The sequence below is a fragment of the Lucilia sericata genome, unplaced genomic scaffold (assembly GCF_015586225.1).
Source record: "Lucilia sericata isolate MDLA Ls3-8-SP2 unplaced genomic scaffold, ASM1558622v1 Contig000197F_arrow, whole genome shotgun sequence".
Lineage (NCBI taxonomy): Eukaryota > Metazoa > Arthropoda > Insecta > Diptera > Calliphoridae > Lucilia > Lucilia sericata.
The window spans coordinates 277,501-292,251 of record NW_023994225.1 but is presented as its reverse complement, the minus strand read 5'-3'; the positions used below and the strand labels follow the sequence as shown (position 1 = coordinate 292,251).

The 14,751-nt window shown below is 30.1% G+C and overlaps 1 protein-coding gene across 1 annotated transcript in view; it reads right to left on the bottom strand.

Annotated features, from left to right (window-relative positions):
- Positions 1 to 14,751, bottom strand: part of LOC119601888 (putative uncharacterized protein DDB_G0282133) — a 106,448-nt gene that overhangs the window by 52,319 nt on the left and 39,378 nt on the right. The window contains exon 2 of the mRNA XM_037953125.1: positions 5,664 to 7,264. Coding sequence (XP_037809053.1) covers positions 5,664 to 7,264 — 1,601 coding nt within the window. The remainder of the gene's footprint in view (positions 1 to 5,663; positions 7,265 to 14,751) is intronic.

The following is a 14,751-nucleotide window of genomic DNA, read 5'->3' as shown; positions in this document are numbered from 1 at the left end:
AAAATATCAATGCAAATTTAAAGAAAACGTTGCTCGATTACTTTCTTTAATCAAAATATAATATTGCAATTACATTAGTTGTTTTATTTGATTTATACGTTGTTTTTATTAAATAAACAAATACAACCCCATTTTTATGTTATTAAAAACAATTATCTATATATATAAAATTCTAACGTTACTGACTGACTGACTGACTGATTCATCATCGCACAGCCTAAACGGTTGAAGCTAAAGAGCTGAAATTTGGACAGGAGGTTGGTCTCCCGCCAAATAGATCCACTAAGACGGGATTTTTGGAAATTCGAATGTTTAGGGGGTAAAAAAGGGTAAAAACGGGTAAATTCGGTAACCTTATATCTCCTAAACTAGAAAAGATACAAAAACAGTTTAAAGCTTATCGCCGTTCATTTAAAAAATAAACGGACAGGTGTCTGGTACTTTTTTAAAATTCGGCCCCTTTAGGGAATAAACGGGTAAAAACTGTATTTTGGTACTTTTTTTCGCACCCCATGTATCTTTTAAACCAGTGCACATTCAAAAAATATTTTTGACTCCTTCATAACTTAACGAAAAAATAAAAATACGAATTTAGTACTTTTTGGATATTCGGACGTTTAAGGGGTTAAAATTGTACCTATTTTTGGTACTTTTTTCATAAAACATTGTTTTTGGTTTATTAACTTATACATATGAATACATAATAACAGGCTCCCACTACGATGTTGCAACTTTTTGGAATAGAATTTTTATTTCGTTAATGGGGATGAAAAAAGTACCAAAAGGGGTAAAAACGGGAAATTTGATTTTATTCAACCACAATGATCCAATTTAGATAAAATTTTTAAATTTAGAAACACTAAATATCCTAATGGGGTGTTATTTGGAACCCCGCTATCAAGTGATATTTTTTGGTACTTTTCATTCTCCAACTGGTCCTTTTTGAGTTTTCTATGATATTGAAATAGAAACATGAAATTAATAATAAAGGGACTTTTCGCTACTTTTTCGTTCTACACAGGTACTTTTTTGAGTTTTCTTTAAAATTAAAGCTAGAAACATGAAATTAAGCATGTAGAGCTCGGAGTAAATGAGAATCTATAAAATGGGACTTTTTGGTACTTTTTCGTTCTTCAAAAGGTACTTTTTGAATTTTCTATAATATTGAACCTAGAAACATGAAATTAAGCATGTAGAGCCCGGAGTAAATGAGAATCTATAAAAGGGGACTTTTTGGTACTTTTTCGTCCTTCAACTGGTACTTTTTGAGTTTTCTATAAAATTTAACCTAGAAACATGAAATTAAGCATGCGGAGGCCTTAGTTAATGAGAATCTATAAAAGCGGACTTTTTGGTACTTTTTCGTCCTTCGACTGGTACTTTTTGAGTTTTCTATAAAATTTAACCTAGAAACATAAAATTAAGCATGTAGAGCCCTTAGTAAATGAGAATCTATAAAATGAGAATCGTCTTTCGACTGGTACTTTTTGAGTTTTCTATAAAATTTAACCTTGAAACATGAAATTAAGCATGTAGAGCCCTTAGTAAATGAGAATCTATAAAAGGGGACTTTTTGGTACTTTTTCGTCCTTCGACTGGTACTTTTTGAGTTTTCTATAAAATTTAACCTACAAACATGAAATTAAGCATGTAGAGCCCTTAGTAAATGAGAATCTATAAAAGGGGACTTTTTGGTACTTTTTCGTCTTTCGACTGATACTTTTTGAGTTTTCTATAAAATTTAACCTAGAAACATGAAATTAAGCATGTAGAGCCCGGAGTAAATGAGAATCTATAAAAGGGGACTTTTTGGAACTTTTTCGTCTTTCGACTGGTACTTTTTGAGTTTTCTATAAAATTTAACCTAGAAACATGAATTTAAGCATGTAGAGCCCAGAGTAAATGAGAATCTATAATAGGGGACTTTTTGGTACTTTTTCGTCCTTCGACTGGTACTTTTTGAGTTTTCTATAAAATTTAACCTAGAAACATGAAATTAAGCATGTAGTGCCCAGAGTAAATGAGAATCTATAATAGGGGACTTTTTGGTACTTTTTCGTCCTTCGACTGGTACTTTTTGAGTTTTCTATAAAATTTAACCTAGAAACATGAAATTAAGCATGTAGAGCCCTTGGTAAATGAGAATCTATAAAAGGGGACTTTTTGGTACTTTTTCGTCCTTCGACTGGTACTTTTTGAGTTTTCTATAAAATTTAACCTAGAAACATGAAATTAAGCATGTAGAGCCCTTAGTAAATGAGAATCTATAAAAGGTGACTTTTTGGTACTTTTTCGTCTTTCGACTGGTATTTTTTGAGTTTTCTATAAAATTTAACCTAGAAACATGAAATTAAGCATGCGGAGGCCTTAGTTAATGAGAATCTATAAAAGGGGACTTTTTGGTACTTTTTCGTCCTTCGACTGGTACTTTTTGAGTTTTCTATAAAATTTAACCTAGAAACATAAAATTAAGCATGTAGAGCCCTTATTAAATGAGAATCTATAAAAGGGGACTATTTGGTACTTTTTCGTCTTTCGACTGGTACTTTTTGAGTTTTCTATAAAATTTAACCTAGAAACATGAAATTAAGCATGTAGAGCCCTTAGTAAATGAGAATCTATAAAAGGGGACTTTTTGGTACTTTTTTGTCCTTCGACTGGTACTTTTTGAGTTTTCTATTAAATTGAACCTAGAAACATGAAAATAAGCATTTAGAGCCCGTAGTAAATGAGAATCTATAAAAGGGGACTTTTTGGTACTTTTTCGTTCTTCAAAAGGTACTTTATGAATTTTTTATAATATTGAAAATAGAAACATGAAAGTATGCATGTAGAGCCTGGATTAAGTGAGAAACTATAAAAGGGGACTTTTGGGTACTTTTTTGTTCTTCAAAAGGTACTTTTTGAATTTTCTATAATATTGAACCTAGAAACATGAAATTAAACATGTAGAGCCCGAATTAAGTGAGGACCTATAAAAGGGGACTTTTTGGTACTTTTTCGTTCTTCAAAAGGTACTTTTTGAATTTTCTATAATATTGAACCTAGAAACATGAAATTAAGCAAGTACAGCCAAGATTAAGTGATAACCTATAAAAGGGGACTCTTCGGCACTTTTTCGTTCTTCAAAAGGTACTTCTTGAATTTTCTATAATATTGAACCTAGAAACATGAAATTAAGTACGTAGAGCCCGGAGTAAGTGAGAACATATAAAAGGGGAATTTTTGGTAATTTTTCGTTCTTCAAAAGGTACTTTTTGTGTTGTTTATAACATGAAATTAACCATGTGGAGCCCGGAGTTAATGAGAATCTATAAAAGGGGACCCTTTGGTAATTTTTCGTTCTTCAACTGGTACTTTTTTAATTTTCTATAATATTGAACTTAGGAATATGAAATTAAATAAAAGAGGTCTTTTGTTACTTTTTCGTACTTCATTGGTACTTTTTGAGTTTTCTAAAATATTGAATATATAAACATAAATTTAAATAGGGGACTTTTTTATATTGCAGATATATATACATTTACAATAATATTTATTTTATTTCATTACGATGAGGGTAGCGAAGCACACTGGGTATAGCTAGTTTTATATAAAAGCATAAAAAAATAATATTAGACACGAATACCAAATGAACTAATAATCGTTCATATATATACAACATTATGAAAATATTGACAGAATAAAATAATGGTATTGCCAGCATCAAATCTAAAAAAACATTAAAATGTATTTTAGTTAAAATACTGTTTTTGCATATACTTTTTTAATAATGGATTATTAAGCTAAAAGTCGTTGTTAACTAATGTACACTTTAAGGTCATAATAAGGCTTTTTTTGCATAAGACTGTAAATGTTTATTTTTCTAACAATCAATATAATAATCTTTAAAATAATCTTTAAAAAAATCTTTAATCTTTAAAAATCATAAGTAGAAATTTATAACCGATTATGGCCTATATAGGCTAGGTTATTGAAATAAAGAATTTGATATTGATATTAAAACATTATTGCCAATTGAAGTTTTGACGGTTAAAAATAACCTGATTTAGAAAATGGTGGTTAGTGTATTTTTTTCTCATGTTCTGTATTTTGCTGAAAAAATATGGTCACCGTAGCTATAACGGCAATGTACATATGCAAGAAAGCTTTGGGAGCAAAATGGGGGATAAAACCCGAATTAGTGAAATGGATTTTTGATGCGGCTATCAAGCCAATTCTGTTCGATGGAGCTACCTTTTGGTGGAAAGCACTAATATAAACACAAATTGCAAACTCCTTGGCAAGGTTCTAAGGAGAATGTCGATCCTGATACCCGGATCACTGGGATCAACTTCGAAAACTAGCACTTCCAACAGCATTCATACTTAACGCATTAAACGAATGGTCGTGGACATGCTAGTATTATCGATAGGATAGGATATCTACCGATAATTATTGACTACTGCGTCCCCAAGCCCTTTCTCCAGAGAAACTTCATCTCGGAAAATACAGGACTGGAGGGAGATCGCTCTCCACGAAGCCTATCCGTGTACACAGATGGCTCAAAACGAGAAGGAGTAGGAGGAAGTATTTTAATTCCAGAATTTGGAATCAGAATTACTTTTAGAATCGGTAATGACTGTAATCCAATCCAGGCCGAAATATCAGGCATAAAAAGAACTACAAACTGGCTCTAGTATCATAAGATATCGAATAGAGATATCCTAATATTTACCGACAGTCAAGCCGCAATCAAGTCCCTGACAGGTGTAAACTACACATCACGACTAGTCCAGGAATGCCAGATATCCTTAAAAAGAATGGCGAGACATTCAAACATCGTACTCGTATTGGGACGCTACAGACAATTGTATCGCTGATGAGCTCGCTAAAGCGGGTTCACAGTTGCCCGAGTCGGATATAGACCAATTCTGTAGTACTTCGATAGGAGTATGCAAAAGACTCATAGATAACATGTTCTATGAACTCTATCAAGCAAGATGGAGAAATGAGCCGAATACAAGTCGGCAAACAAAGAATATATGGCCAAAGCTTGATAAGGAGCGCACGGACTATTTTCTGAGGCATAGCCAATCCCAACTTAGCAAAATGATAGCTGTCATCACAGGAAACTGTAAATTTGGTAACCACGCTATGAGACTTCGACTACCTTACAACGACTACTGTAAAAGCTTTCAAGATGAGGAAGAAGAGGATTCACTTTAACATCTTCTTTGTCACTGTCCTGGGAACATTCGACTCCGATATCTGAGACATCGATTTCTGGAATACACCTCAGAGTTATCTGGGATTAGAATAACCTAAACGCCTTCATCAGGCTTTGCGGTTGGTTTGATGAAACAAACTCCAACAGCACTGATTAGTAGCTTTTTCGAGTCCAAGACTCTACTCTTATGTTTTAATCTCCGTCTTCCTTGATCTTCATCTATCCGTCTCTACTATTAACTACTTAAATTCCTCTTTCAATGACTGTTTACTATTGTTTCTTACTACAACTTCCCCTTCCCTTTTCTTCTTTTCCTTTTCATATACTTGCAGGTATCACAAAGGGACCAAGATGCACACGTGAGCAACCATCTAACCATTACTTGTGATATAATGTAAAAGGGGCTTTAGTAATAGAAAATGTTCATAAAATTATTTTAAATATAAACATTTACCTTAATTTTTTCCCATTTATCGTCAACATCTTGAAGCCAACTTAGTAACAATCTTCCATTAAATCTGCATCTGGCATTTTTCTCTTTATCATCTAGTTCGGGTGTAAGCATATTATAAACTTCTTCGTCTTTAATGTATGTACATACTGAAAAAGGTAACGACTGATAGGACATACTTCTAGCTGCTTTTGAATGAATTCTTATAATTTCTTGTTCCACATTAAGACAAAGTTTTTCCTTTTCTACAGTATGACGTTGATATAGATCAAATCTCTCTTTTTGCTGAATCAAAAATATATCTCTCATTTGAAATGAGATTGAGTTTGGTATTTCTGTGATATTTTTATTTTGTCGTTGATATAAAAGATATTTTTGTTTGTTAATAAGATATTCATTAAATCCTTGTGGAGGTCTTGGCTTAACAGAAAAAATGTTTTTCCATTTTCTTTCTATTTGCTTTCTTATTGCCATGTACATTTGAAAACAATTTGTGAAAGGTATATCGTGAGGATGAGAATCAGTACATAAAATTGGATCATTATTTACGTTATTTCCAGTGTTGGATGATTTTACCTCATCGTTCTTTGCTCTAATTTTCCTTTTTCTAGGATGAAGTTCTGCAATGTTACCCATTGTCTCTTTTGAAGATGAAGTAGACGAGGTCGATGGACTTGGAAGGTTCAGAATATTATCGGCTTCAAATGATGTACTTTGATGTGTTGGACTGTTAATAGAATTTGAAAATGCAATTTTTCCTTCAACTAAATCGATATTTGTAGATGAAGCTGGAGAGGGTGAATTGCTTGGAATTTGTGGTGAAGAATTATTCGAATTCCTATCATGAGTTGTTAATCCTATTCTATGAGCACTCCTTAAGACTCGCAAATTTTTTTCTTCATTCAAAAGCTTGCAATTTTTATCATCTCCACAAGATAAATTGACTTTGATGGGACTATCTCTAGGACTTGTATTTGAAATGGATAAATCTCGCTCATTTGAATCACTATTAGAACTTACAACATATGGCAATGCAGCATTTCTTGAAGTATTAATTTTTCCCGTCCGTAAACCACTTCCATCGGTATCAATAGTACAACTTTGTTGGGGAATGACAATTTTTAATGGGGGTACTTTTAATCCTCCATTGCAGAGCGGATCACTTTTAGAATCATCATCTTCTAAATCCGTATCATGGAATTTGTTTTTAACTTCATCTTTATCGCATAAAAACACACTTTTGTTAGAAGAAGTAGAAATTGAATTTTTAGAATTAGTCGCCTGTTTTAGGTTCTTTTCCACCCTGTTTGGAGTACGCACATTACTTTGTTTTGTGTCCTTAGACATTTCCAGATCTTTCCTTTTTTTCTTTTTATTATCATCAATTTCATCGCCTTCATCTTCATCTATATCAGAAAAGTGTCGTTTTGTGAAATTATTTGTTGTTTCGGATCCGGAAACATTTTCAAAGTTGATTTCCTTTTTGGCATCATTTAATATATCATCACTTTTTTCTTTAATATCTGCTTTTTCAATTGCGCTAGAATCATCGAAGTCTTCATCTTTCTTGTGCTCCTTACTTTTTTGAGTTAACCGCGAGTTATCTTAAAGGACATAAAAAATAAAGTATTATTAAAATGAATCTCTTAAAGAGGTTCACTGTTTTGTTTACATTAAAATAATTTTTTGCAATAACTAATGGACTAATTGGTTATATTAAAATTTTAATTAATAGCATGATGTCTTATATATCACTGGATAGACAAACATTAGTGCAATACTTATACCCTTATTCTACAACTTAAACGTTCGTTCTGTTAACGTTCTTATCATGAATTTTTTTAAATTTTTGTATTCTATAAACCTTTTATGTAAAATTTTATGTTTTTTAATATAAAAGTCCTCTGTTAGTAACGAAATGAAATTTCAACGATAGGTTTTTTGTAGTGATAGTCGTTCCAAAATTTCTTTCAATTGAAAGAAAAAAAGTTATTTTTATGTTATATGCAAAACCCATTCACATGAGTAGTGTGGAAATGGGAAGGCAATAGTTATTTTTGTTTTCAATGAGGAGGAAAATAAAATAGAAATAGATCTGGAATAGTTGTTTTTGCTTTAATGAGGAGTAGCTTGTAAAGAGGAAATTGTTTTTTTATGAAATTGAGAACGTGTTGTATTTATTATATTGAGAATGAATTAATTTTTGTAATTTTGCTTGTATAAACATTAATTATGTATGAGGAAAAATTGTTTGGCATTTACCCAATGTATTTATTATGTATAATATGTATGTAATTACAATTACATTAATTGTAATTAAATGTATGTAATTACAATTACATTAATTGTAATTAAATGTATGTAATTACAATTACATTAATTGTAATTAAATGTAATTACAATTACATTAATACAAAAATGTATGTACTTTTGTTGATGTTGAGTATGGTCAATTATCAGACATCATTTATTTGTATTTCTAATCTTGTATATTAGTATACAAATGAGTAGTGTTACTAGCAATACAAATACAATTGGGTGGACTCTGTAACTATTGGATCTTGAACCCTCAAATATTGCACGAACAACTTTGACATCTTTGTGAACATTTGTGGTAAAATTGGCCGCACTAGCATTATGGAACGTGAAATTAAATGCATAAATTCGAATGCACTCAAACCTCGTTTTATACGATTAATTCGTTTCGCAAAAAAGCGCATAATTCGAATTCGCACAAAACGATATACTAGCTCCATACAAAATAGATAAAAAAGCGCACATTTTCAAATTATTCCCTTAAAAGTCTAACAAAATCGCATATAAAAAATCAAAAAAATTTAATTCTTTACTGAAACCATAAAAAATAAAGAAAAATAAAGGAAACAGACAACAAAATAATACCAATTCCAAATAATGAAGAAAATATACAACATTTCTTAAAAATAAAACTTAATATTTCTTCATGTACAAAGGATTTGAACAATACTTTATATATCCGAACGGGAATTGGTAAGAAATCAGTAGCTGTACTTTGTTGATCACTTTTTTTGGATGTATGTGGACCAAAATTTTCCTCAAAATCATTTTTGCAAAGAAAAATTTTAGAATTTTGAAACCGCACTAATTCAAATTCGCATAAAACGAGGTTTGAGTGTATAACATTTTTCATGTACATCTATGTGTAACAAAATATGTACAAAATATGTATTTTGCACATTTTTTATATTTATTTTCACCACATATTCGCGAAGTGTAAAAAACACGATACCAATGTAAATAAAAAAGTTAAATATCTACATATGTACACTAAATAGGTATATGCATCACTACAACAATACAAAAACAACATGTATTTTATTTTTGTACTTGTATGAGCTCAATGTCAAAATAAATATGCAAAATTATTTTTTGATGTTTGTCTTTAAAAAAATCTTAATTTTATTTCAAAAAATATGGAGTGATTTTAAATGGAATTGTAAGGGATATATGTACTTATATTAAGCTGTCTGTATACATAGATCCTATGTTACAGAGGACCTGGCAATGGACCCAAAAAAGTAAGATTTTTGATATCTGGAATAACCTGATTTGTGTCACTAAATTTGTATCTTAGTGGCTACCAAAGCTTGTCTAACGACAGCGGCCTCGGCAACGTGCGCAATACGGGGGATAGTTGATATCTGGAATCACCTGATTTGTGCCATTAAAGTTCTGTTCTAACCGGATAAAGTTTGGCTAAAGACAGCGGACCTAACAAAGGGCGCAATGCGGAAGATGGTTGAATTTTGTGCAAACAATATTATTTTTTTACAAACTTTACTTTTTTTATTTTTTTATTCAAATTTTATTTTGTTACAATCATTTCAAATAAACAAAAACAAATTTTGACAGAAAAGGTATAAAATAAGAAAACAAAAGAATTTTTAGCTGTTCGATTGCATATACCTGTTTAGTGTACACTGCTATGAAATATAATTTTTTCCGAAATATTTAAAAAATAAACAAAATAATTAAAAACATTTTGACAAAATACTTTTGTTACCATATAAAATAAATTTGAAAATACATACATATATTATCACATAAATTTTGAACAAATTATTTTTAAAATTGTTCTAAACTTAAATTTGAATTGATTATCAAACTCACAAACCAATTTTAAAACTGTTTTTATTATAGAATACAAAATATCCATGTTAACGCTTTTGTTTCGGTAAACTAAGGCGTTTAATAGTAGTAATATAGTAGTAATATAGTACTAAAGCGAAATACTAGTACTAAAGCGAAATCTAGTACTTATAAAATTTCGAGCAAGTCCAGTTGATTTTTACTAGATTCCCCATACAAAACAAAATCTACTTCATTAGTAGATTTCTTCTTCTTCTGTTGCTGTTACTCTCAGTAACATTGTCAATCATTGGAAAAAACCACCGAAACATACAGTATTGTTCGAAACCTAAGCAACTTTTTTTGGCATTATATACAAAGTGCTATAGTTTCTATTTTAATTGATTTATTCAAAATTATATAATTGATAATAATAATATTATGTGTCTACATCAGAGCAAAGCATTTTCTATGCACGCGTGCTTTTCGATCGTTACTAAATTTACAACAACATACTCACATACAGTGTCTCTCATAAGTATTCGAATTTAGGTAAACTATGAAAAGAAACCAAATTTAATAATATATTTTGTGCGGAAAATAAATAAATTAATTTGTTATATTGTCTAGATAGTCCTTAGTTTTGATATCACGCCCCTTAAAACTTGAAAACTTTACATTTACTTAAATTAGTTAGTTGTGCTTTTTTTAAAAATAGTCCATGAAACTACTTCACAAAAGTATGCGAATTTTTCCTGTATTTCATATTTGATCATATTATACGATACAAAAATTTTAGAATCGCATGGTTTTATGCTTAATATTGTTTTAAGGGGTTACTATCAACCGCATGGATATATTTTTGGCCCATTTGGCCCACAATTTTGGGGGATTTGTACCCTCTTTTCATGTAATATCATTAAAATGGCGATTTTTGGCTATATTTGTAATGTTTTCACCCTTTTTCCAGAGATAAAACCAAAATTTAATATTGGAATTCAATAGAACCCATAGGGTATCTAAAAATAATATTTTTTGTTATAAGGATCTGTACTTAAAAGTTCCAAGATGTATTTTTGGTATCGTTTTTCAGTTTCTAATTGAATTATCTGGATCATAAGTCCCTTTTCGTACCTCTAGGGACGATATTTTCCGACAAAGTTGTCTAGTGTATATTGATGTACATATTGGCACTAATGTATTTTAAATTTTCAATATATTATAGCGGTATACAACGCCAAAACATGCCTTAACAAAACGTCATCCTATATAGTAGATTTCAGTTTTTACTACTCGTAACTTTCACGCTTATGTTGCCCGTTACAATAACACTGTAAGTCCTAAATTTTGGTTTTAATTTCATCATAGTAAATAATATTTAAACACATATCAACATTTTTGATGAATGAATGATATCGTGCCATGCAGCATGGAGGCCATTGGTATATAAAAATAATGATTTTACTATTTTGAATGGTGCTTCTTCGAGGCATGTTTTGGAGTTGTACACTTCCACAACACATTGAAAACTTAAAATGTATAAAAGCTGATATCTAAAAGAATATATACCAGAAAACTTTCCCGGAAAATAGTTGATCCTAGTATTATAAAAATGGACTTAAGTTCCAATATATTGAATTAGCGACAGAAAAATGATCCGAATAATTTATCTTGGAACGTTTAAATACAGATTCTTGTAACAAAAAATATTATTTTTAGATACCCCAAGGGGACTTTTAAGTCCCAACATCAAATTTTATTGTATCACTGGAAAAAAGGAGAAAAATTTGCAATTATGGCCAAAAATCGCCATTTTAATGATATTACATGAAAACAGGGTACAAATTCCCCAAAATGGTGGACCAAATGGGCCAAAAATATATCCTTTCCGTGGATAGTAACCCCTTAAAACAATATTACGCATAAAAACCATTTGATTCTAAAATTTGTGTTGCGTATAATATGATCAAATATGAAATACAGGAAAAATTCGTATACTTTTGTGAGGCAATTTCATGGACTTTTTTTAAAAAAGCACAATTAATTTAAGTCAATGCAAATTTTTCAAGTTTTAAAAAGCGTGATATCAAACATAAGGACTATCTAGACAATATAACAAATTAATTTATTTATTTTGCACACAAAATATATTATTAAATTTGGTTTCTTTTTATAGTTTACCTAAATTCGAATAATTATGAGAGACACTGTATATTAAAAACACATTGAGTCTCGTTTGAGCGTTCATTGAAGGTGGTTGTGTTGTCGCTTGTTTCATTCTTTTGTACATGAAAATCTGCTAATGCAGGGATGGACAACTATGTATGTTTTTAGAATTATGAACTTTTGCAAAATAAATGTATTTTTAATGATTTTTTTTTAATCTCTTTAGCTGTTTTTAATATTTCAAAACTTATTTTTTTTGCAAATATGCCAGAATGGGTTTGAAAATACTTTATTTTTCAAAATTTTACCCAAAAAATTTTTCGGCAAATAAAAAATCATTTTCCCATTCTAAATTAAACATTTCTTTATTTGTTTCTCTAGCATAAAGCGTACATCCAACCTCAATGCATGAAAGCACAAGCGAGACTAAGTCGTTTTGTTTATTTTTATTCAGAAGGTTTTGTTTTAAAATTTAATAGATACATTTTCCAAAATAAACTAATTTTAATCTAAAATGCTTTCTTAAATAGATACAAGCAAAGAAGTCTAATGACATTTACAAATTTTAATCTAAAAAACTAATATTTTTATTTAAAACACCACCATTTCAAAATTAACATTTTCCATGCCTGTGTTGAATTCAATATGAGAGTACAAATCGTTCTCTTTTCTTATTTTTCGCTCTTGCAAAAACTGACCAATAGCAGCGTTGCCTGGCTCTGGTCTACATTATTATAACAACAACAAAATTTTAATTCCATTTCGATGTGAGTTACAAGAAAATAATAACTGAATTAACTCCATAAATAGCTGTTCGAAACTTAAGCAACTTTTTGATCTTCTTATGAAAATCTTTGGTCCCTTTGAGTTCCAAACACCTTTATGGAATAGATTAGTTACTAGTGTAGTTCGTAATGAATCCCAATCGGATTTTAAGCTATTCGCCCCCGCAATGTTTTCTACAACGGCGAGTTCCGAAACTGCACTTCAAAACGCCGAACATTATCTCTAAGAGATTTGAGTCAGGAAATTTTGATGAGCAATCAAAGAGTTTGGGTCCTATTACCCGATAACAACTCTTAGATCAACTTTGCCAAAGGTTTTTGTTCAAGCTGAAAATCGCAATAAAGTAAATTGTTCTGTTCGGTGTACTCAATCATATGATTCATTTTGTTGGCGAAAAACGTCCCAAAAGGAAAAACAATCCAACTTTGTTTGTGTTTCAACATCAGGACTAACTCTTCTCTTCAAAAAACGTGGCCACAGCCTTAAATTTTTGCTCTCCATTCATTATTGGCCCTGTACTAAAAGGGTATATTGTAATATTTCCTTCAGACTTTGAGCCTCGCATACTCTTTTTGAATTTAAGAAGGAAAATGTGGACCCGTTTGTAAATAAAACTGTTTTTATTAGTCTTGCGTAATCTATTTCAATATTCTACCCAAAATTGTACAAAATTTGTAAAAAAAAATCGAATTTCTTTAAGTAAACTTTGTGCCATGTCACTTTGGGATTCATATGCGGTTACATCATCGTACATTAAAGACTTAAAAAAGCATGGAGGTCAAACAATTAAGGTTGTGGGCAAGATTTTTAGTGAGTAGAGTAAGTCCTGATGTTGAAATACAAATAAAATTGGATTGTTTTACTTTCTGGGACATTTTTGGTCTACAAAATGAACCATAGGATTAAGTACATTGAACAGAACAACTTACTTTATTGCGATTTTCAGCATGATAATGAACCAAAACCTTTGGCAAAGTTGATCTAAGAGTAGTTATAGTATAATGGGACCCAAATTCTTTGATTGTCCATCAAAATCTCCTGACTCAAGCCCCTTAGAGATGCTATTCAGCATTCTGAAGCGCTGGGTCGAAACTTGCAGTTTTAGAAAACATTACAGCTGGCGAATGGCTTAAAATCCGATTGGGATTCATTACGAACTACACTTGTAACTAATCTATTCCATGAAGGCGTTTGGAACTCAAAAGGACCAACGATTTTCATAAGAAGATCAAAAAGTTGCTTAAGTTTCGAACAGCTAATTATGGAGTTAATTCAATTATTATTTTCTTGTAACTCACAGCGAAATGGATTTAAACATTGGTTGTTGTTATTATAATGTAGACACATAATATTATTATTATCAATTATATAATTTTGAATAAATCAATTAAAATAGAAAATATAGCACTTTGTATACAATGCCAAAAAAAAGTTGCTTAGGTTTCGAACAATACTCTATGTTTTTATTGTGGTCTTTACTAAAGTGTTTGGTGTAAATAGATATTTTCATTCACTTTTATTATTTTTTCTTTCTCTCTTTTTTATCTTCTTTTTTTTGGGTTCTTTTTTTCTTTTCCTTTTTTCTTTCTTTCTTTTTATTTTATTTTTTTCTTTTTTCAAAAAAACCTTATAAAATTATAGGTATTAAATAGAACGTCGCGGCACTACTAACGCTACCGTGACAAGAATAGTTAATAGTATATTTAAAAAAATTGTAACAAACATAAATAACGATTACAATAAGTAAGTATTGAACATTAATAAACAGCAAATTAATACAAATATCATTTAACGAAATGTCAAATTTATAGATAAATAAAACAAAAAAATAAAAAAAAAACATTCGAGCCTTCGTAAAAAGGTATATACTAATTCATTTAACTAGAACGTATATATAATATATATAATATAATTAATATAATATAATATAATATATATAATATAATATAATATAATATAATATAATATAATATAATATATATAATATAATATAATATAATATAATATAATATAATATACTATAATATATATA